The 26,104-nt window shown below is 40.3% G+C and overlaps 2 protein-coding genes across 8 annotated transcripts; one reads left to right on the top strand and one right to left on the bottom strand.

Annotated features, from left to right (window-relative positions):
- Positions 1–2: 2 nt before the first annotated feature.
- nphs2 (NPHS2 stomatin family member, podocin) lies at positions 3–5,551 on the bottom strand. The gene is made up of 8 exons (XM_028587038.1): positions 5,460–5,551; positions 3,083–3,376; positions 2,547–2,650; positions 2,005–2,077; positions 1,699–1,781; positions 1,321–1,580; positions 895–973; positions 3–449 (listed from the first exon to the last, which is right to left on the bottom strand). Exons 1-8 carry the CDS (start codon positions 5,467–5,469, stop codon positions 240–242), a joined length of 1,113 nt encoding a protein of 370 aa, XP_028442839.1. The 5' UTR covers positions 5,470–5,551; the 3' UTR covers positions 3–239.
- tdrd5 (tudor domain containing 5) lies at positions 4,709–20,621 on the top strand. 7 transcript variants are annotated; one of them, XM_028587036.1, is made up of 18 exons: positions 4,709–4,781; positions 6,042–6,285; positions 6,470–6,681; positions 6,870–7,176; positions 7,427–7,596; positions 8,462–8,545; positions 8,706–8,762; positions 11,217–11,379; positions 12,521–12,705; positions 12,890–13,095; positions 14,654–14,863; positions 14,985–15,051; positions 15,545–15,745; positions 16,076–16,210; positions 17,681–17,773; positions 18,077–18,262; positions 18,390–18,573; positions 20,043–20,621. In XM_028587036.1, exons 2-18 carry the CDS (start codon positions 6,042–6,044, stop codon positions 20,108–20,110), a joined length of 2,772 nt encoding a protein of 923 aa, XP_028442837.1. In that variant the 5' UTR covers positions 4,709–4,781; the 3' UTR covers positions 20,111–20,621. The 7 variants fall into 7 exon arrangements, with proteins under 7 accessions (XP_028442837.1, XP_028442835.1, XP_028442832.1 ...); XM_028587034.1 differs by lacking the exon at positions 4,709–4,781 and adding an exon at positions 5,110–5,330; XM_028587031.1 differs by lacking the exon at positions 4,709–4,781 and adding an exon at positions 5,110–5,389 and having other exon boundaries at positions 17,708–17,773.
- Positions 20,622–26,104: the final 5,483 nt, after the last annotated feature.

Here is a 26,104-nt window from a genome sequence, read left to right as displayed (position 1 = left end):
ACCTTTATTATCAAAACATGGAAATTGTCAAATTGTTACACAAACCCAGTTACCCTACAGTAGATGCTCTCAAACCCTTCAGAGCGAAAGCACATCAATACATTTATTATGAAGTCTTATTTTAAATTGTACTTAAATAAAAAATCATTTAGCTTGGAAGTTACTTTCTTAAACATGATCAAAATCTCCTGAAACGCTACCATTTCAACAATAATAAGCTTTCATGTCATTACAATCTGTCACATCATTGGCGAGTCTGTATCTGGTTCCCCGTCCGTCATCCCTCCCTCTCCTTCCACAGAAAGGGGAGGAGGGGGTGGTAGGGATGAGAGATCAGGGTTGACGCCGAGAAGATCTGGGGGGAGTGGAAGGACCAGGGCAGGATGGAGGAGACGGAGGGAAGCCCTGAACCCCTCCCAGGCATCTCTCTCCCCGTCTGCTGCATTTACCTGGAGGAAAGACGGACTGCTTTACAAATACTTCTGAGAACGCAGAAACGACAGAGGCTGAGGTAAACTTCAATTGGCATCTAAACCAAGGCTACGCAAGGCTGGAAAAACATAGAAAAATGGTTTGAAATGGAAACGGAAACCATGGTGCATTGGGCAGCGTGTTGGAAGACTTTGGAACAGAGATCAGCCACTGGCTTTCTTTGCTGTCAGCTACTGTCTTTTATACTACCACGAGGATTTGCCAAAGTTAGACATGTTCTAATTGTACACATAGTCTTCCCTCAGTATAATTCTATCTATTTTCCAAAAGTTTTAGAAATAATGCTGATAATAATTAAGTTCCTTAGTTAGTTTAATCTTTAGTTAAATCCAATATTTGACAAAGCGTTAAGGTATAAAACAATACACATTAGATTATTAAAAAGCTGGTATAGTTACTCACTCTGACCTGGTGTTGTCTCTTGGCCTCGGCCTCTGCAGCCAAACTCTGCTGTAACTCCACAGGAAAACTGAGCTCATCTCTGACAGAAAATCAAACACAAGCCTGGTCAGCAGGAAGATCACAGCACACTACAAATCTCTACATTACTCTTTGCTGTTTACCTGGAAAAATCAAAGCTTTCAGAGGAAAAATACTTTGCCCACTCATGCATTTGTTTTCACATGCACTGCTACCGTGTAGTATTGTACAAATCAGCCTCTTTCTTTTGGGCTCAAAGGTTTCTTTAAAACTCATCTTGATTCTCTTCAGCCATTTAAAGCATCAGCTGTTATTATGAGGTTTTGCTGTCAGGCCCTGTGTGAGCTTTTTCCTGCAGCCACTGTTTTGCACAAGTATTCAACAATCAAATGGTATCTTCAGTCTTACATGTCTGCTCTCTCCACCCTGATGCCCCAGCGGCAAGCAACAGAGTCAACAGCTGCTTGTATCTGCTGTCCGATCCTCCTCCTGTGCAGCAGGATGTGGCTGAATGTGTGTTGGGCGAGAATGTCTCTGACCACTGACTGGACCAGAGTCGGCAGCACTGTGGTCAGACTGGACAGAGCCGTGCTGCACAAAGCCACGTTCTCTATCTGGTAATAACACACTGCACTCAGTTCTGGCCTCACCAAGTCCTTTGTCACCACCTGGGTACAGACATATAAGAAGTCAGCAGTCTAATGCAATTAAATCCTTATCATTCTTTAGTTAATTAGTTTGCGGGGGGGTGATGTGTCAGTTGTGTTTTTGTTTATTGTTCCTTACCCTGTGGGGAGGAACCTTAAGCATTTTCAGTCGGATGTCGACCTTGTGACACACGTCAAGGATTGGGAGGTAGAAAAGAAGGCCTAGAGAGAGGAGGGAGAAGGGTTTGATCTAGGGACAGATTTCTAAAATTACATTTTTTATATTATAATTATCTATCATATTATGTTTGTATGATAGAAAACAAGGAGATGACTAAAACATTTGAACTAATCGTAGGGTATCCAAAAACTGACACACATCCTCAGAATTATTGGCAAGTCAACTGTAAAAAATAGAAAAATAAAAACGGTAATTGGTGACAACCTGGTCCTCTAGGTTTTCCACGCAGTAGGTGACCCAGTCTGAAGATCACAGCTCTCTCATGCTCCCTCACTACCTGTCACTCAAAATGACAGACATCAGTCAGTCCATATGAATGGAAGACAATGATGGCTGCAGTTTCCAATTGACATACAACAGAAGAAGGCCAGCTTTTAGGACACTAACATTGTTGTGTTGGCTGTTAACTCTAGTACGCTGAATTAGAAATTAAACAATGGCTATGAGGTGAAAATGCTAACTCTTTAAAATAGCCCATTTTCATTCTAAAAATCCCCAATATTCACTATTTATTCCAATTATTTTACTTATTGTCAAGGTGGAAAATGTGGAAACAATTTTTACCATTAAAAGACGTCTTAGATTAAACTTGAATGATACAATTTTCACCCTTTATCACCCTTTAACTCCATCATATGTGTCTTAGTTGTTTTTCCTTGACCTAATAATTTGCATTTCTGTTGAAGAAATCATGTAGATTATTATGTAGTGTTTGGTTTCTGTAAGATCTGTGGTGTAGTTCATACTTTGACACAGAACCAGATGGAAAGAGGAAGGAAGAGCAGAACCAGAGCCAAGACAAAGACCATCAGCAGCCACTCAAACACTCCCAGGCTCTTGCGCTTCAGACCTGCAGAGATCCACAGTACGGAGTAAGAAATCTAACTGAGATACTCAAAATAAATCAAATTAAGAGTAAATTTGCAATTTTCCTAAGAGCTCCCAAGATTTCTGAATTCTTCTTTTTTTTTGTTACGATTTGTCAAGACCAAAAAAAATGCAGTAATTGCAAATTAAATTTTATTTAGAATTTATTTTAATTTATTTGTGTCATGGCATTCTTGAATTAACATAACTATTTATTTTATTATCTGTACTTACTTTTCCAGAACGTATGGTTCAAGAAATTCAACATTATGAAAATTTCAGGTCACACATATTTCTTTATCTTGAGAACAACAAACTAGGGAAACCTAAACAACCCATAATACAAATTCATGAAAAATACTGCTAAACTTTCCCCAGCTGCACGTAGAGTACAATGTACCAGGCTTTGACTTACCTTCCTGCTCCGCTGCTTCCAGGAGCCCTAAGTTCTCCTCCTTGACCTCATCCTCTCTCACGCTGTCTATGTCCACCACAGTGGATCTCACCTTCACCTCATTTGTCTCTGGCTTCTCCTTCTGTAGCCTGTTTTTCCTCACTGTTGATACCTCTGGGACCAGGCCTGCCTTCGATGGCCTGTGTCTGTGACTTCTGGGAGGCACAGAGGCTCCGCTCTCCCTCTCCTTCCTGGGTGTCATTCTGGATCTCGGCGGGTTAACATTGGAGGACTTCTCCATACTGTCTGGAGGCTCTGCAGTAAAGAGCATAGGAAGCTGTTGGGATCTTTCTTGGGTTGATGGTTTTCTTTTTGGTTGAAAGCAGAGAGGAAGAAGAAATTGCGTGACTTTTACGGCTGTGAGTTTCTTCTTCTGGCTGGAGGTCTGTAATGAGTCAGTGTTGCTGCCGTCCACTGTGCATCAGACAGAATACATGGATGGTAAATTAGACTGTTTGAACGTGGGAGTAGGACAGCAGTGGGAGTGCCACTTACCACCTTCTTTTTAAAATTATTTCAGGTCAGTGAACTTTTGTCAGCATAATATTCAATATCTGCTATCAAAGCAGCAAACAAACAACAATAAATAAAATGCTAATGATGTAAAAAAAAAAAAAACATCAAGATATGGTAATGATAAGTTCTCATGTACAAATCATCTCTTGATCTACAGGCAAATCTCTCCCTTTTTTTTCCCAGATTCAGAATGGCTTTATCAGACATAAAATGAAAACATCCAGGGATTAATGTATGAGTTTATTTCAGCAATATTCAATTTCATTTATTAATGCTATTCTTTACTTATTCTTATCCAAAAGCTCAAACAAGGGTAAATAATTGCAGTAGTATCAAGTTCAATTAAATGATTCCCTTGCCTTGATTCCTTTGATTTTTTCACACAAACATTTAAATTCTCCCCCTAACAATAATACTACACATCCCCACATTTTCTTTTTAAGAGAGAAAAGATGTGCAGAAATGTTTCAATCTTTAACTATAAAAATCACAGTTTTATTAAGCAGCATGGTAGCACATCTACTATATATATATATGTAGGTATGCATGGCCTACTAAAATCACTGACATCATTGCTTTGGAAAGTTGTTTGAGGCACGTGCCACTGGGTGTCCTGCAGGGAAATGTTTAATTTTATTGCCATTAAATCATGCATAGAACATGCTACTTGAGTGCACCTCATATAAAATATAAAACATGCACACTAATTGCATTACAACCTTTATACCTCTAAATCTTTGTGTCACTGGGTCCATTATTTTCAGGGAGTCACAGTGTGTCTTTATTGGGAATGTGCAGACTCAGGCCTCTCCTTTCCAAAGAGCTGATGTAGTTTTTTTTTATCTGTTTTTACAGGAAATGACACACAGTATCCTCCCTAATAGATCCTTAATTAAACTGAAAATGAATTCTAGATGTTCTTCTGATGGAATAATTGTGTCTAAAGTGCAAACCCAGAAGGTCCAGGTGGTTGGTCAGAGGTCCAGGTCCAAATGTATGAGTAAATATGACACCGGGTGCTCTGGTAAATCAACAATTAAGGCCTAATTATTTTCGCCACCCTGAATAAGCCCGATCGCGGAAGCTAAGCAGGGTAGGGCCAGGTCAAGAGCAAACAGCAGAGGGCGCTGCTGCGTCTTCAGTGGTAATAGAGTATTTTAACTGTTACGTTTTATGAATCCCTTTGTAAAGCCATATTGAAATTATAACTTTATGCGTATCCTCCAGCTCCAACACACATTTTTACTTTATTGATCAGAAAATAAGCTATTGTAGTTGTAGTTTTGAGCTCGTTTTTTTAAAAATTCAATTATATTGTATTGTAGCGAGCTACGTGGAGAAAGTCAAGTTTATTTTATATTCTACACACTCAATACACACACAGAGGTCATCAATCTACCCCTGTGTCTCAGTCATGGTAACCCAACAAATGTAAATAACTTCTGTTATGATTTAACAAGTGTCAAATCTTAACAGAAGAACAGATAAAGGGCTACACGCTACAGAGACCCAACAATTAGCTACGTCTTAACAATTTCCTCAAGAGCACTAGTCATCGTGGCTTCAGCAATACACGATCTGTGTTTGCGGTGCTACCATTGTTACTGAACCACACGCGTGTACTGCTATACGGTCTGTGGTTTGTTAGCAACAGGTGTGGCGAGGTTGATGAAGGGGATGCGTCAAGCTTGGGGTACGTTGACGTGTCTACAATACATTTGGAACAATTTGGACGAAACATGGCTTTTTCTGGTCCGTGTCTGTATTTAAATACGTTGTTAACGAAATTAATTAATTTAAAATTGCTGCAGCGGCAACTTACTGGATGCCATGCTGAACCTCCAGAGCTTTTCTGATCTGCAAGTCAGAGGCTAAGTGCACGTTTGCTAATTTAACAGTTGAGTCGGCGGTGATGTGTCAGTGGTCAGTGTAGAGCAATGGTAACTAGCTTAGCTGTTGGCCGTGTTTATGGTGTGTTAACCTCAAGATGGTTTATTGGACCTGTAAATGACAGTTTCAAAAAGCATGCTGTTCAAGTGTAAGATAACAATTAAGATGGCCGAAAACGAATAGGTCACTTTTGACGCCATGACCTCGCTGCCGTCATCTTAACATGTTTTATCGTTTTTTTTGTGATGAATCTAAGTGAACAATTTGACCATATCATTTTGTTTTTAAAAAAAGAAAGGAGGTAATTCAAGATATTTTGGCAAAAAAGATTGAGTCAAAGCAATTAATAATGCAGCATTTGTAACTTTATTTTAGTATAAAATACTAGTATATATTTTAGTGGAATAACATTATTCATTTCTCTTAGCTGGTACTTCAATCACATGTTTAGGTTCAGGATGTAGGTTACTGTCCTGTATGTCTTGCTCCATTTGTCTTTTTGCATGTTCTGCAGATGTCAGCAGGCAAGATGAACCAAGAAGTAGTTTTGGCAAAGCTGAAGAAGGATGTTCGTTCCTTGCTCATTTCATCTAAGTTGGGCTTGGACCCCGAACAGCTCAGGCGAGACTATGTCCAAATGTTGGGGCATCCTATGCCCCTGAAACTCCTGGGCTTCAGAAACATCATGGATATGGTGAAGGACATGCCTGATGTGGTGTCTGTTAACTTCAGGGTAGATGGCAGCATATTTTTAAAAGGTAGAATCCTATTGGAGCATGTATTTCAAATTCTAAAGCTTGCTGAAGTTTCAATTTACCATCAAGTGGGACAAAATAACTACAGCACAGCATAGAAGTGTTTGATGCATAAATCCTCTAAAACATCTATCTGAACAAGCTCTAAAACTTCATGCTGTCGCCTTTTATATGTCCGCCATCGCAGCTGTAAGTGACGAAACCACCCGAAACATTGAGGAGCTGGTTGCTAAGCAGCGCGTGTCTAAGACCACCAAGAAGTCCAGGACAGGAAGTGTCGGCTACTTCTCGCCCCGGTACTGTCCACAGTCCCCCGCTGTGGTCCTTCCCAGAAGAGGTCGTGCTCCTTTGGCTGTACCTGCCCAGTTGAGGACACAGCTCCGCATTCTGCTCTCCCAGGTCTGACTTGAAGGTCCCCTGTCCAGTTTTGCTTTTTATAGCGTCATGAGTCTGAACTGTTTTGCAGTGCACTATGAAAACACACCCTACTAAATCCGAGAAGTAGAGGCCTGACTGATTTCTGTTTGTTTTCTATATGTTAATTTTTCTAACAAAAATTTGAAGTAACGATGCGGCCGTTCTCCCAGGGTCCACTCAGGTTGTCCGAACTGGAAACCAGCTTCCTGCGCTGCTTCGGTTACCAGCTGCGTGTCTACAACTACGGCTTCTACTCCACTGGAGAGATGCTGGCGGCAGTGGCAGACCTAGTCATTATCCAGCAGAGCAGGCTGGGCTCGGTTCTGACCCTGAGGGAACATATGCTGCCAAGGCAGCTGCTCACATCGACTAGCTTACCAAGGAGAACTGGACCCGTAAAGTCAGTATCGCCGAGAACTGTCCAGTCAGCCTCCAAAGGGCCAGACATCAAAACTCAGACACCAACAATACCCCCAGGTGATGCATTTACACATTTTGAACATGCTAGAATATTTCACTAAAACATCCAGTGTCTTTTGGTTGTACATACGCATGGCTTTTTTGAGATTAGATAGCTATTAAATCTGCCCAAAATGCTTTGATTGGCTAAATGTTGATGGGGTTATTACTAAAGTAATGTCAAACTAACACACTCCAAACTCCATTGTAAGTTTGGCACAGCGGTTTTAATTTTTGAAATACCTGTTGTGGTTTACTCCAACTGAAGTCCTGGTGAAGCAGAGTCCTCTGAGCCATCCAGCTACTGATACTACCTTAGACCCTGTTCATAAAGATTCAACAACTGTTGGTAACAAGACACAGATTGCTGAGAAGGACCAGGAAGCGGACCCAGAGCTCTGTCAGGAAGGTCAGCTCTTTCAGAAATGTGTCCAAAAGGTAAGAAAGTGTCGCACCTGCATTTGTTGCTTAAAGCAAGACATGATAATGTGGAAGATGGGCGGGGAAAAAAGAGACCACACACAACTCCTTTTTAAATGAGCTTTTATCCAGTATTCTATTTTTATAATGTCTGACGAATCGTGGCAGATGGATGCCCACCAAGAGCCAGGTTCTGTCTAGGGCTGTGCTCGATTGAAGAAATTCTTAGTCGACTAACACTCATTCAATTGTATCGACTAATCGATTAGTTGATTTAATCGACAGATCTGTAAATCTGAGTTTCTCTGTAAAGAGTCATGCAAAAGCACCACTTTAATTCTTGTGTTTACCAGAGATGTGCTCGTACGTTTCTTGGAAATAAGTCATTCAGCATGAAAAAACATGACTAATCGACTAAAGAAATCTAAGTTGACTAAGACCAAAACGACCGATTGGTCGACTAAGAGGGAGCAGTCCTGGTTCTGTCTGAGGTTTCTGCCTGTTAAAAGTAAGGATTTCTCTCTTGAGGCAATTTTTGGGTCACTAAATTATAGTGTAGTCTAGACCTAGTCTATCTGTAAAGTGTCTTGAGAGTGTCCTGTTATGTTTTTCAATTATAAATAAAATTGAATTGACTACATAAACTGGATGCACAAACACAACTTCATCAGATGACAAGATACAGAAAACTAGTATGAAAAGCAAAAGAAAGTTGGTTTGTGTGTTGGTTTTGTGTGGCAGCTACAATCTAAATACTTGTTTTGGTCACCGGATACATTTTCATATAGCATAGCAGAAAATGCATCAAATACAATATTACTAAATTAAGTATTGTGGGAAAAATGACGAGTATTTATTTTTAAGTACAATGATTCTACTTCAGCTGGAAGAGGAGCTTCGCCAGCAAATAGTGGAGAATGGAGTCGCTGGCACCATTAGTCAGGAGCTGAAGGACAAGCTGCGAAAGGTCAGACTTCCTGCTTGTTTATAAGCAGATGTCTTAGTGTCACTAGTGACTAAAAACCTTGAATATGTTTTGCTTTCATGGCAAGAATTAATTTGGTACAGAATGTAACCAGGACCATGGTTACAAGTCTTGTAATTTGTATGTTCATGACTCTCTGCAGGTTGTAGGTCAGACCAGTGGTGGATTATCGGTGCACGATCTGCCTGCGGAGTACAAGGTAAAAAACAACAGCAAAGATAGTCATGCAGTTTTCCTATTCACCTTCACAGTGTCACAGGAGATTTTAAGACAAATTAATCTGGGGTTTGGAAGCTTAAAGGGTAAATATAATGTTTTTTCAACCTGGGCAAATCTTTGAATTTGGTACAGTAGTGAGCGAGATTGCAATGATGGACCGGCGCGAACTGAGCTACAGTGTTTTTTCGTGTTTATCTAAAAGATTTTCAATAAAAACAGGGCTCTAGAGTGCAACCAAAATTTGTAAGGGTGTGACTAAGATTTTTCCTAGGTTGCACCGGTGCATCTAACGTCCTCGCATCCGCTGCCTCTTCACGAACGAAGCAATGTCGTTTATATCGATATGTTTTATTTATTGATTTTATTTATGCAGATTTTTATATATACAGGCACACATAATACAAACAAAAAGAAAATAAACCAGACAATTAAAACAAAATATACAGCCAGCACTTACTCATCATATAGAAAAGAGAGTACAAGTATACATGACAATTCACTGAACAAATGTCCCAGAAAGTCCACTTGCACAGATTGAGTCGAGGAGGCCTGAGCCGGAGGGGAGTGGCAAAGTCTCGGTATGGATAACCAACAAGCCGTTGGAACAGCCCAGATATTGATATGTTTAATGTTGCGTTACATGACCCATTCCTTCTGTAAAGCCTTGCCTGTGTTTGGATCCCTCCTCAGCGCAGCCCCGCCCCCATTCACTCACACACTGGCCGGCTCACCTGCAACATGGAAACACACAGCGCCGCCGGTCCAAACTGCTGACATTTGTCTACAGTTTTAATTGTTATTAACACAGCTGTATATTGTTAAATATGAGAGGGAAACCTGTATTGGTACCAGTGTTTCCGCTGGTAACTCTGTTGTTGCGGCCACCACGGAGAAAAACACATTAGAAGTTATTAAATGTAACTAACTTCAGTTCGTTGAGTAATAGTGTGTGAGACGGAGCCTGCTGGACCTGGGCGAGAGATGTGACTCATGGCCAGAATATCATAGTTCATAAAAATGCAGCGCTGTGACGATACAGACATTTATCTGTCTGTCTGTCTGTCTGTCTGTCTGTCTGTCTGTCTGTCTGTCTAACTCACTCACTCTGGCTTTCTCTTTTAATCAGTCTGTTATATGTATGTCTCTCTATCTCTTACTTTTTTTATATATATATATATATATATATATATATATATATATATATATCCTAGGCTCTTTATTTCAGATAACTTTCATTTACATGTGTTGCAGCTGTATATTTTCAAACTGGTAAAGGAAACCCTGTCTTTGCATTTTATTTTAATCACAATCTGTTTTAATAAAAGAGCTTGTGAAAAGTGGCTTTGACTTAAAACTGAACATTTAGCCCCCTTTGTAAAAAAAAAAAAAAAAAAAATAAAATACAGTGCTTTTATATTGTGTATCGCTATTCAGCGTTAACGGCGACGCGAGGAAAAATTTGGGTGCACCTACATTTTGTACTGGTGCACTTAAATAAAAAAGTTAGGCAAACCAGGGCAACCAAGGCAGACAGTTAGTCTGGAGCCCTGAAAAACAATGGTTTGTATTTCGTATGTCTCGCAGCCCTGAGGGGGGGAATCCTGACGTGGTAACACATCGTTGTGTCCGAGGTATATCGCTGGACACGTATAGACCAGATATCTGGCAGCAACATGTCCCACTCCTTAAAATGTATTCTTTGGGCATATAGGGACACGGCACCCATGGGAGCACTACCAATATCCTGAGCCTCGCAGCCCTTCAGCTGCTGCTTCACCCTCCTCTGCCCGCTGCCTCACGCTCCCTCTCTTTCTCTTCATCCGTAACGTTGTAGCCTACTATGGCTCAAATTAATGGCTTACATGTGGTCACCGAACTATAACAACCACATCCACACTGTCAAAATCATTTAAATATTGAGCCATTACATTGAAAGTCTTTTATACAACAGATGCCTATAATTTCTGTAGCCTACTCCGAAACAACAGACTACTTGAACCCCTTTTTCTCGTCTTGCGTTTCACTCTCCACACCGCTGTCTTCAGACAAAAAGTCACAACCTGAGATTGATAATGTTGTCAGACACTTTTAGTAACAATCTGAGCCTGAATCATTTTTATTGGACAAAAAGCAAGGCTCCACAATTGCCCCATTAGGTTACATTTTAGCTTGATTCGCGCCGGCTCGTCATTGTGATCTCGATCAATACTGGACCAAATTCAAAGATTTTGTTGAAAAAATACGTTAGTTACCCTTTAAGAACTGGATTCAGTCATTCCACATCCAGCTAAATAAAAAGCATTGGCTTGACTTTTTTGGTTTTGTTTCTTGCTTTTTTGAGCACCTTACTGATCTAGAAAGTAACTCCCTCCCATTTAGCCAACTTAACCCTAATAGCGATTATGAAGCGCCTAAGCTGTTTTTTGCTCCTCAGAGGCTTTTTGGTGAAGATGTTCCACTGCAACAAAGCGGCTTTGTCAGTGTCACTGAACTGGTCAGTGCCATGAGTGACACCTTCCACCTGAAACCTGTAGTGGATGACAATGGGCAACACTGGATAGTCATGGTCATAAATGACGGTGACAATACGCAATCAGGTGTGTATGTGTTAAGATGCCAGTAGGGTTGGGTACGGAAAACCGGTGCCAGTATGACCAGTATCTACCGGACCGAATGACAACGCAGATTACGGTGCCTCATTTCCGTGCCACTTAAACGCCGGCGCTGCTCTTTGGTGCTCAAAACTAAAGCATCACTGCGTGTGACGCTGGTTAACATAACACTTGGCAGCAGGTTTAAACACAGTTTTTTTTTGGGTAGTGTCGGTTCAGACACTGTTTAGGCATTGTTTTTAAGTATCGGTTTAGCACCGGTCTCTGGGGAAAAAAAAAAAAAAAAAAAACGTACCCAACCCTAGATACGTCAATTACTTCATTAGGTGTGTAGTAAGGCTGGTTGGAAAAATGCTGGACATGGAAAATTAATTTGGTGGTTACACTACATGCTATCACCAGTTAATGTTTACCGTAGGGTGATTTAACATCACTGCTCATTTTACACAGTTTAACAACAAAACAAAATGCTGAGTGAGCATTACTAGCTACATTTTTCATGTTGGTTTTGAGCAGTATGCACCCCCACTAACCTGGAAACCGGTTTTAAAACCGTAACGTTAATGCAGCGTGTCGGAGGAATACAGCGTCTCCTGCAGCAGGGAGTCAAAGAGAGAGGGACCGCAGTGTTCGCTAACGTTAGTTTCTTATCTCATCTGGGCTCTGATAAACAGTGATGATGTCGTCACTGTTCCAGTTGCTCACCCTAAACATGGACTCTAAAGGGGAGAGAGAGCGGACGCTTGAGTTCAGTACAGCAGACTGCTCTGCAGAGACGGAATTAGGACTTTATGACTTTTCATAAACAGCTTAAGGAGTGGCGGTGTACGTAGCAGAAACCCTGTTGTGCGTCTGCCCTAGTTCTGATACCGTGGTGGCGGAAATTTTACCGTGGTGGGCCGCCATCAACATAGAGGAAACACTGTTATGTAATATGGAGGTGTTCTTGAGAACACGCTACTGGCGTCTCACTAGGACACAAGTCTGTTTGTTTCTGCAATCAATACTTTTCTAATCAATAACAAATTGTAATAAATGGTGGTGACTAAGATATCACGTGACAAAGCATTCTTGTGCAACAATGACTTTCAACTAAGCAGAAGATGTATTTTTCTTTATTTTGTAGACTCAAAGGTGACTGAAAGTTCTGGTGATATTGGGAAGCTGCCAATTATGAGCTACTACTTCAGCTGTGAAGAGTCTCCTTGGGAAGGCAAACTGGAAGGAGACAACAATAATATCGCAGAAGATTATGAGAATAAGGAGCTAGAGACCAATGCAACCAACAATTCCAAGAATACCCATGAAATGGTTAGACAGTATCTTCATCATGTTTTACATTACCTAAATAAAGATTTTGTCAGGTAATCGGAGCATAACCATGCCAGTGCAAACATGAATTTTCACTGCACGTGTGTTCTGTATGTTCTGTAAAGTGCTAAATTAAGTAAACGTATTCTTATCGCTAACCACTCTGCTTTTCATGTGTCCTCAGATGTACCCTGCCATTCAGGTGCATTGCAGCCCTTCAGTGCCCCTGGACGCCCTGCAGAGTCAACGTCTCAAACCGCCGACACCCCATGGTGCTCGAGAGCTGGTAGAAGTCCTGGTCGAACAGGTGGAGTCGCCAGGACATTTCTACATCCGCTTCAGCGAGAGTGAAGAGTCTCGAGCAATGGAGGACATGATGATTGAGATGAGGTGGTGGACTTGTTAGTGGCAGCTTAGTCAAAAGATAATGAACGCTTCCTGTACCTGTTGTAATATTAGCTGTCCCCTTTGGCATTGCAGTATAATCAGTAATACAATACATAATCCTTTTATATTTACCATTTAAACATGCCTGGCACACTCTTATGTAGTATGTCGAACCATATTGCTCTATCTGATGGGCAATTAAAAGATCTATATTATCTAAAAATTGGGTTAATTATTATGGGAACCATAATATAAATGTTTAATAAACTTAGCACAAAAAATAAGGAAATTTGTGTTTGGTAGATTATTTCTCTGTGGTAACAATGCTTTTTGGCAATACGTCTTATACCATTGGAAAGCCTGTTTAGTTCCCTTTCAAATGGTGCCCCATTTGTAAGGAACATGCATTTGTGGGATGAGCAGCAGCGTTGAGTATGTGGGTTGCGCCCATGACAAATTTGCCAATGCCAAACAGGTTATTCTGGCATTGACTCGTTTGGACGATTGGATGATTGAAGTTTGAAGAAACAAGACATATTGTCAATTTAACAATGTATTCATTTCACAAACAGGAGCCTCAGTAGCGTGTGGAAGAACCATACACAGCCACAACAGCCTGGCACCTCCTCCTCATGCTGGTCACCACCCTGGTGTGGGGTGGCATCTCCCTCACTGGAAAAACGAGGCTTGTCATCATTGGAGGCGATCTCCACAGTCTGGGACCGAACGCTATCCTCCAAGATGACAACGCTCGCCCCCACAGAGCAGGGTTTATCAGAGACTACCTCCAGAATGTGGGAGTGGAGAGGATGGAATGGCCTGCCAGCAGTCCTGACCTCAACCCCATTGAACACATTGTGGGATCAGCTTGGGCGTGCTGTTTGTGCCAGAGTGACCAACACAACCACTTTGGCTGACTTGCGACAAATGCTGGTTGAAGAATGGGATGCCATCCCACAGCAGTGTGTGACCAGGCTGGTGACCAGCATGAGGAGGAGGTGCCAGGCTGTTGTGGCTGTGTATGGTTCTTCCACATGCTACTGAAGCTCCTGTTTGTCATCCAATCCACCAAACACCAAACTACTCAATGCCAGAATAAGCTGTTGGGCATTGGCAGAGAAGATTTGGCAAATTTGTCATGGGCGCAACCCACATACTCAGTGCTGCTGCTCATCCCACAAATGCATGATCCTTACAAATGGGGCACCATTTGAAAGGGAACTAAACAGGCTTTCCAACGGTAAAAGATGTATTGCCAAAAAGCATTGTTAACACAGAGAAATAATCTACCAAACACAAATTTCCTTACTTTTTGTGCTAATTTTATTAAACATTTATATTATGGTTCCCATTATAATTAACCCAATTTAACATGTTTGTTTTGGGGGGTTTTTAAATCACAAAACTATGCTATGAACCATCACAACATTTAATCAACAGTCCTTCAACACTGTCTCAACATAGACTTTTACATTTAAAGCTTCCTGATGCTTCTCTATGAGCAATGACATCCTGTCTTTTCTATTTTTTTTTTTCCCCCCTCTTCCTCTGGTGCCTGTAGACGATGTTACACCTATCCTGAGGTGTCAGAGCGTTACCGCCTCCCTGAGCAATTTGTCAGACGGGGTCAAGTCTGCTGTGTTTCACCCAAAGGAATGTGGTTCTACCGGGTGGTGATCCACCAGATCATCAGCCCCACTCAGGTCGAGGTGTACTATGTCGACTTTGGCGATATAACTGTGGTACCGAGCACCAACCTCAAGTTCCTCAAGTAGGTGCATCTCATACATTTAAGCAGTTAAACATTCCAACTAGTACTACCTCTACTGCTATTAAGCTGATTGGTTTCTGTGTTTTGCTGTGCTCTCTACGGTTCATCTCTGTTTCCTCAGGTCATGTTATTCTGAACTTCCGGCACAAGCTGTTCCTTCATCACTGGCTGGAATTAAACCCACCACTGTGAGTCTGATAGCATATTTAATAATATATTCAGTTACCTGGCAAATGTGAGCTCTCTTGCAAAGGCCTACCTTCACAATTTGTTAGTTAGTACTACAGTGGTGATCTGTATCTGGCATCCATCCTGTATTAGTACTATAGACAGTGTTGTATTTTCATGGTCCTTGCATTTCTTGGTCATGCATTCATCTTGCATCGTTATCCGACTGATTGTCCTAGACTCCTTGTGAATATTTGACACGTGAAATGTATTTGTGTTTAAAACTCACCATCAGTGTTGGATTATTTTCCCTTTTTTGTTGGCCCACCAACCGCTTCATGATTATATATGTTCAAAAGTTCCATAATTTTAAACTAAATAGTGTGTAAGTGTTTTATGCTTTCATTTTGCATATTTAGGTGAAGAAATTCAAACTGTTCAGCTGCAGATGTTGCAAAATATCCTGTTATATTGTCTTTTATGAATAAGAGCGCTGTGGTTTGCCTCTTGCAGGGCAGCTGGACTGCTGAGGCAAGGGCTTCTTTCCAGAAGTTGTGCTCTGAACGCACCCTGGTGGGTGCTTTGGATTGTTACACCGGAGATGTGCTTCAGCTCTACCTGTGTGACACACATACTGATATCGACATCTACATCCACACCATCCTGGTGAGCCAGGGCCACGGTACAGCCTGCAGCCCCGCAGCCAGTGCAGCAGTAAGCCACACACGCTTATTTCTACCATAGTTATGATAAATACCAGTTTTTGATTAGCTTAAAGGTGTCTTTGATATATATTAAAGATATACCATCACAACACTGTACTGAATCAGTGTATTAGATATGTACCTGGCATCATTAATACTTTTGAATCAGGTTAGTTACTGTATGAGGTAATTCCTAACTTTGGGTCCGTCTGACTACAGACAAATGTTTATGTGACCATTGTAAGAGTACTGAAATACTGTTTATACATATTGCTATATATTTAAACTTGATCTATACACCCACTTCTGTGTACTGTGTACGTCGCTTTTCTTTCCTTAGCTGTGTCCCCAAATCCGCCCAGTGAGTCTCTACCTCGGGGAGGGAATGGTTGACCTGCCAGAGGTAGAAGAGGTAGCCACTTTTTCACCCAAGCCAGCAAACATGATTGAACAGTCCATGCTGACTTCACCGAAGGTACTACACGCACGCACGCACGCACGCACGCAAGCAAGCTTCTGCCGATGTATGTAAAAAGCATTGAGGCTGCAGTACAGTCAAATAAAACAGTAGTGCCAATACTGGGTTACTTTGATTTGCAGCTTTATGTCTCAATTGTTTCTTGTCTATGAGTTCACTCTCTTTGTCTCTTCTCCCCCTCCCCCTCTTACACTTCCTCTTTCTTACCCAATCTTTTAATGTTGCTGTAAAGCTTTTATTCTCCACTGTCCATGGCTCTTATCTTACCAGCCATACTGTCACTGCTGCAGGCCCACTGCAGCAACACACACACACACACACACACACCAACACACACACACATATACACACACACACACACAAAGTGTTGACACTCGCATACACACACATCCTCTTGCCGAAGGGAGGGGTCCAATCCAATGCTCCTTTAATGTATACTCACACTATTGAGAAGGTCACAGCTTGTTGTTGCCCAATAAATGATGTGACCGCCAATCAGTGGGCTGTTTAATGTATATTGGATTACAAGATTGTGTCGCTGTTATCTTAATGAGTGGATAGTTGTTAAAGTGAACATAGGAAAGGAGATTTTACAGTCAGTGCATTTACATGCACACACCGATTAAGTGAATAACTGGGTTATGCCAGTTCTCCCTGAAGAATAGAAAGAATGATGGGAGTAGCTCTACCTCCGATACAGTAGGTGGCGCTCTGCCATCGAACAACTGGTCAGAATAAGGCTTTTTCTTCTGGTTGACCTTTGTCAAAATCACAGCAACTTGAAAAGCGGAGAGAACATGGATGACTTTTCAGTCCCAGAAATGCCATGGTGAAGTCCTCAGTGGATTTAAAGGTTTAAAGCTTGTGTTGCTGTTGTTTTTGGTGCCATTGCTTCCAAATGCTCTCTTCTATTTCTGGCTAAAAAACACACTGCAGGTGTGGCAGTTATAACCTACGGAGCATGCACAGACTCATAACCTGAATTTACCCCGGTTAAGGTGAATGCACAAAATCCCCGATTAAATTAGTAATCTAGATCTGTTAACTGGGGTATGATTTTAGCCGGGTTATGGTGACAAGGCGTTTGAGAAACTGGGGTATTGTCTTAACCTGAATAAAATTGGGTTTTTATTGTTATTGTCTGTGACTGCAAAAACACCAGAGCTGTTTTGGTTATTGTTATATGTATTTGCATATTAAATAAAAGTTGAACAGGTTTTGTGGGTGCATGTGTGTACCTAGCTATGCAAAATCACACTTGTTGTGCTCATATGTGCCATCAGCTGAAATCACTTACACACACATAATATGACCCATTGTGTAAGTGCAATATAATATATAATATAACATACAGTTACAGGTTGTTGTGTGTTGGTTTATGAACAAATAATTCAACATGCAAAAAATACAACCAAAGATCACTGTACACTTAATGTTAATATTTGTTAATGAAATATGAATCTGAAGGAAACAGGAAGTTTCTTGATGTATCAGGTTGAGGAGGAAGAGCTGCCCGACCTGGAGTTTATTGAGGACAAAGAAGTCACCCCCCATATCCAGGTATGACCAATTGATAATAAATAAACTAAACAGTTTATATGACCATTTTAAAAATTAGAGCTCGCCTTAATTGGGTATATGACTTATTAATGTTTTCTTAACTTACTTGTGGAATACAACTCAAGTAATTGTATTTTGGATTGTTGATTTTTTTGCACTGCAATCACCTGCTTTAAATAAAGGATAAATAGAATCAAATATATAATGCCAGAGCAGTTTGTCTGTATGTGGACACAAAGATTTGTTCAACAACAGAGTGGACACACGCCACCAAAGTCTTGTTTATTGCCGTGTCTTGTTCAGGGTATGGACGCCAACCCGTTCAATGCTCTAATAAATGGTCAAACCTTGAGCTACAGTGAATTGGGCTGGGCCTTGACCAACAAACCGCCTCCTACCAGCCCTTCCTGTCCGACCTCCAGCCCTCTTGCCCCTCCAGATTTGATCCAGACCCAGAAAATCCTAACTCACTGTAAAGCTGATCTTAAAGTAAGAAGACATCAGTTGTTTTTTATGGAAGCAAAATCACTGGTTTATGCTTTTTGTCTAGCACTTTAAAACAGAATAATAAAAGAGTTGTATTTTGTCCATTAAAGAAACTTTAATCTCTTATCAGACACTGAGCATAACTCCTCCACCAACTCCATCCACCATCACTCCCAGCTCCTGCTGTCCAGCACCAAATGAGGAGCAGCACTGCCCCAAAGTTGCTGCCCACTCGTTGGTCAGGCCACCTCCGATCCTGAAGACCCTGAGCCTCCACACCCCTGACCTGGCCCAAATCCACGACTACACTCAGGGTACATATACATGCATCGGTTTGCGCTAGCTTGTTTCAAGCTAGAGACCCATTCGATTAGCATGAAAACATATCCCAGAAAACGGTCAACTTGGTAATCATGTGTTATTAACCCCTAGGTTGATTTTGCGCCGGATTTGTCCTTTAATCCGTATGCAAGGTTTGTGTATACACAGAAGTACACAATAAGTCATGACCTAAATAATCCAGTCTGCTGAAGTGTTAAGATGTAAAGTGAGTATAACTGCAAAAGATTCATACAAAAAAATACTTTGACTCATAGGGTGATAAGTCAGGTTGATTTAGTGTGAAGCTATTTCAGCAATTGTAATTTGCCATGTGAATTTGTTGTTAAATGGACATTGGTACACAACATTGGTATATATTCTACGTTCATTATAAACGCAAACAAATTCACCACTTCTTGTGTGACACTACAACTATGTGCCAATGTTCTATCCAGTAGACTATAGATCAGAAAAAGAAACTGAAGGGTTAAGTTAAGCAAAATGCTTTACACAGTAAAAAATATAAATGTTTTAGTTTTAAAAGTCATCACACAAAATTTAAATTATTTCTAAGCATAGTATTGTTTCCTTGAAATTGTAGAAAGAGAACATTGTACACACACAGGCATGTCCTCTCTCTTGCGCACACACTCATTTTCTAATAGGATTATACAATGACCTTCATTAACCTGCGCATGACATATACAGAGCGAGCGAGAAGCCTTCAATGAAATTAGCCTGTGTCCATGGTTGCAGAGAGGACGTATTGATTTCCATCCCGCTGCTTGCAGTGGTGGATGTACCTGCACTGGGAACCTGACACGGATTCGATTAGACCTGTTACCAGAGCTATTTGACCCAACAAGCTGCTTTCATTGCATTGCATTTGTCCTGATATCGATACACTGCTTCTCCACCATGGCTCTGCTTGCAAAGTCTTGATGAAAAAAAGCAAAAAAAAAAGTGGGTCAAGGCAGATTTATCTACAAATCGCTTTTGTGAATTGTAGTGTTAAAAAGGGCTTTACACAGAAGATGTATGTGACTACATACAGACAGCACAATTTGACAATCTGCTGAAGACATTCCCTGTGGTTGGTAGAAATCTTTCCCTTCATACTTGCATCTCATCTCTATCTTACAACCTGCCCTGAGACCTGTATCCTGGCTTCCCTCAGAAACCAGACATTGCAGAAACGTAGCTCAAATTTTGAAAATGATCTACACAATTACTCGCATTTGCAAAGTCGGCACTTGTCCCTTGTCGCGATTTTCTTGTATGTCTTGATGCACCTACGGATGACTTTTGTCTGCTCAGCATATTTTTTACATACTACACTGACCACAGGTCACAGTAGGGGTGTTGTGAGACTCACTTTTAGCCTGGGACTCTATTAAAATGGCATGTTAGGGTTGTGCTACACAGGACTTTGCTCACACAGTTCTTTTTTTCTGTTGTCCAGGTGTACCAGTTTCTCCGCTCCATCTGCGGCACTCTGGCCATCTGTTTCCTCTGTTTGGGACCAGGTAGGACGTGTCTCCTACATCCAACACAGCCAGAATGAGTCAACACCCAAGGAATGAACATTTATTCCATAATAACTACTAGTAATCATAGTATCGGGACACACTAATAATCCAGTTTTGGAATAATTTTGTCATCATTTTGAGTTATTTACCAACTTGCAAAAAGTGATAGAAGCATTTTTATAGGAAGTTAATTTTAATCTATTCTAGATCAGTTAAATTGTATGTTGGGCTCTGTTTATTCGTTTTGATAACTGTAATTGTAGCACTTTCCTAACAGTTTTGGAAGACAAAAGAAAATGGATGGCTGTCATTTTTTAAATGTGAATACACTTGTGAATGCTTTTTGTTTAAAAAAAAAAAAAAAAAAAAAAAACTTTATTCTTTGTGTAAAGCGTTTAATATTTTTTTCAGAAGCCATCAAGAGGTCTGTGATGTGTTAAATGGTTTAATTTATTTTATATATATTAATATTGCTGTTCTGGACAGGCTGAAAGTGTTTTATTTTGGGAAATAAATTTTATTTGATAGACTATTTTAGTATTTTCCCTTTAGTCATTTCTTATTTTCCACAGTTTGCTTTAGTGGAGCCAATGTCTCACATACATTTGGAGACCAATTTTAAAACGATGCTTTACATTAATACTGTATTCTTTAAAGCATGAAATATTTTAACACCCACAAGATGAGCGCACAGGAACAATGAATTAAACAAAACAACAAAAAGACCATCTCTAAACTCTAGATGCTCATCGCTGTGAATCAAGGCGCTTTACTGAGCAGAGCTGACAGCTATGGAGCAAATATGTTTATTTAGCAGACCTGCCCATTATAGATTTACAGTTAAAAACCTACCACCTTTTCTCATCTCATCTCATTTTCCAAAATGATTATAAAAAAAAAGAAGCTAACTTAATGTGTGTATTCTTCTAAAACATATAGACATAGAGCTTGAAACTAGAGATTTGTTACCAAAATGTAAATGGACTGTTCTTATATAGCACTTTTATAGTCTCAACGACTATTCAAAGAGCTTTAACTTAGTACAGGAACCATTCACACACTGTGGCCGAGGCTGCCGTACAAGGTGCCACCTGCTCATCAGATAATCATTCACACTCCAATGCGCAGGGGCAATTCGGGGTTCAGTGTCTTGCCCAAGGACACTTCGACATGGGACTGCAGGGCCAAGGATTGAACCACCAACCTTCCGATTGGCAGGCAACCGCTCTACCACTGAGCCACAGCCGCCCCTTTGTAATGTACTCCGACTAATAAAGGTTAAAGCAGACTGGATCATTAGTTTGCATCATGCTGGGCTTCCTGACCTTTACTGGCTCAGCAAATGAGCTTTTTAAAAAGGCCCCTAATGAGAATAGCTCCTCCTCTCACTCGTAACACAGCAGCACAATGAAGAGTGTTAACCTATATACTGTACACATACACACATTTCCTGTACAATGACACCGTTCAGACATACGTTTACACGCACGATACATACAAATATGAAAACTTTGTTTTGGAACACAAACCTTATATCTAATTGTTATGCACACAAACACAGTGTAGTTTTTTTTTGTAAGTCAAGTGCATTAGGATCAAAAATATACACGTGGTTGGGTTGGGTAACAGATTGATGGTTGGGTTGGGTCAGGGGGTAGAGCAGGCGCACATAAACATAGAGGTTTATGCCTCAACGCAGAGGTCAAGGGTTCAAATCCTGTCCTAGCCATTAAAGGCGGAAAAGCCCAAAAAATAATCTTTGGAAAAAAAAAAAAAAACATTTGTGGTCATGCATGTGGCAGATGTACACATAAACTTTATTAAGGAGGAGAGTAATGTGGTTGCGGCCAACAGCAGCAGGGCATCAGTGTGCTGAATAAAGCATGCAGATCTGATGGCTTTGATTTACACTCGAGACCCTGAATCAGACTCAGTCAGAGGAAGACTGCTTTTGTTTCACAGGTTTTTGGTTTTTGGTTTGCCAATTAGCCGAGTAGATGACGGGTACTATTGATTATTTGGATATTTATTGAAAGCCTTCAGTGCAGGAGCAGCTAGAGAGCAGGAGTTGTTGGAAAGGATTTGACTGATGTAGTACACAACTAACGAGGAATGGTTAGCTCAATACTTGGAAATATACACATGCGCTACATTAATCACTAAATGTATTTGAAACTAGTAAAGTGTAACAATAGTGTTTGTACCATTGAATAAATATCCATTTGGAAAGAAACCCAGAATCCCACGCCATAGATCTTGTAACTCTTTGTAGGGACCTGACCCCTAGGAATCACTGGACTAACGTAGGTAAATGTATGAAGTATGGTAGTTTTGTCCAGTGATTAAAACTAGCTCCACCTCAACCAATTACAACAGTAAAATGCTACTTAACAGATTGATGCATTAGTAATAAACTATTCATGTAGAGCTGGGCGATATGTAGAAAATCAAATATTACGATATTTTTGACCAGATACCGTAACGATATTGTAGTGCTAACTATGGGTGCTTTCACAAAATATTTACCCAATGAGGTTTTTGATGAATAGTCATCAGTAATATGGATATAATAACTAAGTGGGCAAAGGCAAATAATAGAACAGTTAGAACAGTCTGGTAAGTTCATAAAATGACATCACGTTACTGTAATGCAGCCTTTAATACCAGGAAAAGACAAAACATGCCATATTACGATATCCGAAATCTAAGACAATATCTAGTCTCATATCACGATATCGATATAACCTCAATATATTGCCCAGCTCTATATTCATGTGATTTAAATGAATGTGTCAGTCAAGGGTCATTTATTTGCAAAACAAGTGCTTTTACTTTTGATGCTTTAAATACATTTTGCTGATAATACTTTACTGCTTTTTACATGGTATTTTTACACCATGTACCATGTATTAGTGTCTTTTTTTCTTTCCCATACACATTAGAAAAGATTAAAAGTAGCCCAGAATATTTGACATTGATCAAAAGGTAACGCATATTGTTATTGGTGTTGTTCAGAAAATCACTGTCTGTTGAGTAAGGCGAAGGACAGAAATATATCTCAGATGGCCAGTAGACTTTAATTTTCTCTCTTCTCGTCTCTTCTTTTGTCTGCTTTTAAATTAATGATTCTGGATGTTTAAAGTGTGCAAGTGTGTCCATGTGTGCGTTCTAATAGGGTGTGTAGTATTTGAGGTTTGTGTGTGAGCAGCCGTGTGCGTGTGACTTTATATTCTGTGTGTAAGCGAGGGTGCATTAAGTCACACTCATCCACTGAGAGATAATGTCTAGCAGAGGCGCCTTTTATTTTTATCCCTTTGTCAAAATTCTTATCTGCTGCATTAATTTGAGGACAATTCTGCTAATCCCTCAGGCCTCTAGTTCTGCTACTTCTACACACTCTCGCACATAACAGTAGAACCAGCACTCCTAATGAAGCTTTTCCACTGTACACATTGGATGTATACGCCACACTTAGTTACAGTGACGGTTTCCTTGTTCCTTTTAACTCCAAACAGTACTTTAATCACCACCACATGTGCAAGGATTCTCATTGATATAATGTTGGTATTGTCAAGGTCTTCACAGGTCAATATCAGATACATACACAAACAGAAATGTTAGAGACAATTTGTGGTTTTATGGAAAGTTGTCCATGTTTTTGGCAACCAAGCAAATTATGAGCATTTAATTCCCCATTATTTTTGTGTACGGATTAAAGATATAATGTGGAATTTAATACATTATTTAGGTATTGGCAGATTTTAAAAAGTTTCTAAACTGCTCTACCTCTCTACATACAGTTGGGAGATTGTTTTTGATCTTTACATCTGTATAAGAAAGCAAATAAGCTTATTTCCTAAATTGTCAACTGTTAAACCGTTAACCCTCATGAAAAACACAGAACATCTGCACTGTAATTCGCTAATGGAAGGCTTACAGTACAGTTGACAACATAGTTCTATATACTAGAACTATATGATTTTAATTATAGAGAGAACTTTTTAGATTTTTCTAAAGAAACTGCATCCTGCGACCTATTGTCATGACCCTCCCATTATGATCCCAGCCCTTCCTCCTGTGAGTCTGAGATGGAGAATTTATGGCTCTGTGAATTAATAGAGGCCTTGAAGATATACTGGGGGGCAGATAAGAGCTGCCTTTTGGAAGGACAGAGGGAGAAAAGAGGGAGGAAGACTAATGCTGAATGCCATTGGTTCACCTCACTCTTGTCCTAGATGGTGCCCGTTATGGTTGCCCATTATTGTTAAATGTTGTGGTGTCCCAGTTTAAACTTTGCTTTGTGAAGTGACTGTTTAGCCCTCCCCTTGCAGCAAATTTTGTTTTATATATATTATATTTCCAGTATAGTTATATTAAATGGAACTTTGCCTCAGAAGAGCCAATGTCACTTTTAACTTGAAACCCATTCATATACAAGTCACATCCAGAAGTTAATTAGCTATAAGTTCCAATATAAACCGAAGCACCATCAACTTTACAGCTTCACTGGCGTGGTGCTTACAGACAAGCTACCCTTTAAGCTAGTATGGAGGGATGAAGGAGATGTTATTGGCGCTTCTATTCATTGTTGAACGAATCAGAGCAAGCTGATCATTAAACAGGTTAATCACCATTAAGCACAATCAACTTCGAGCATTAAAGTTAATTTTTGACCTTGGAAACCGTAGTGTGACAAAATTAACGCCCACAGCTGGGGCTATACGTTAGGAATGTTAGATGTGGTTGAAAGCTCCAGAAAAATCTAGTATGTGGACCCTGAGTTAACGCTGTTTAGTCTAAATGATTAACTTTGTTTTCAGCAGATCCCAGCATGCTACAGTACACAGCCTGTTTATATGGTTTGATTTGGAAAATGGGAAAACATTGTAGTCTGAATGCTAAAGGAGAACCTGAAAAAACAGTAACATAACAAAAAATAAGTCTTGTTTTTTAATACGACAAGCAACACCTCTACAGTGAACTAAAATAACAATAACCCGGCAGAAAATACCAGTTTTCAAACAATCAGTGCTCTGTTACAGTCTACTTATGCCCTGTCTTTTGTTGTCTTTTGTCTGTCCTGTCCCTTGTCTATCTTAAATGCTATACTTTAAGTAGTAATTGCACATTCTGTATATCTAGAATGTGTGTGCAGTGCACTAAATGTAGCCATGGTGAAATGTTTTGTCGCACTATATACAGTGTATGTGGTTGAAACATGGCATCATGACTTTGCGTAAACATGCACGGCACTTTCCTAAAGCCAAATGCCGTGTTATCTGTACGCATTTTGAGCTATCCACGTGTATGTCTACGATGTATACAGCGGATGTAAACCTACACACCAAGTGGCGTTGCCACGTTGCGTGTTATCGTGAGAACGTGCCATACTATCGCGAGAACGCTTGTTTTTAAAAAAAAAAAGGTTGGGTTTAGGAAAAGAACATGGGGAAAGGCTTTAGTAACACATGCTTAGGAAAACAATAAACGGGTCGGTTTAGGAAAGAAACATTGGGGAAGACTTAAAAAAAAAAAAGGCTGAAAAACACCACATGCGGGATGCGAACCCGGCTCTCCTGGGTGAAAGTCCTGTGGTAAATACAGTTTAGTATTACAGTTTATCTCGCAGTGTAAAAAGGCCCCCTTACAAAACATAGGCAAAAATTATAGCAAATTTAAAAGTAGTTATTTTTATATTCAGCATGCTGGAAATATACAGGGTAGTTGTTGAAAGTAAAATTATTTTTCTTACACACCCGTTGTCCATATTCAAGTCGGTACATGTTCCTCAGACCACCTGCTACCGTCCCTGCTGTTCTCCACCTGGATGCAGGTGTGGCCAGTATTGTTTGGCAGCAGCATCCAGCTGCAGCTGAGCTCCAGCCTCAGTTAATATGCGATGGCACACACTGACAGTTCCATTAAACTGTATTTATGGCAGCCACAAGTAATCGATATGCAGATACGCCAGGCTGTCCGTATTCGCAGAATTGTC

Source organism: Perca flavescens, chromosome 9 (genome assembly GCF_004354835.1).
Source record: "Perca flavescens isolate YP-PL-M2 chromosome 9, PFLA_1.0, whole genome shotgun sequence".
Taxonomy (NCBI): domain Eukaryota; kingdom Metazoa; phylum Chordata; class Actinopteri; order Perciformes; family Percidae; genus Perca; species Perca flavescens.
This window is presented reverse-complemented; position numbering and strand designations above follow the sequence as displayed.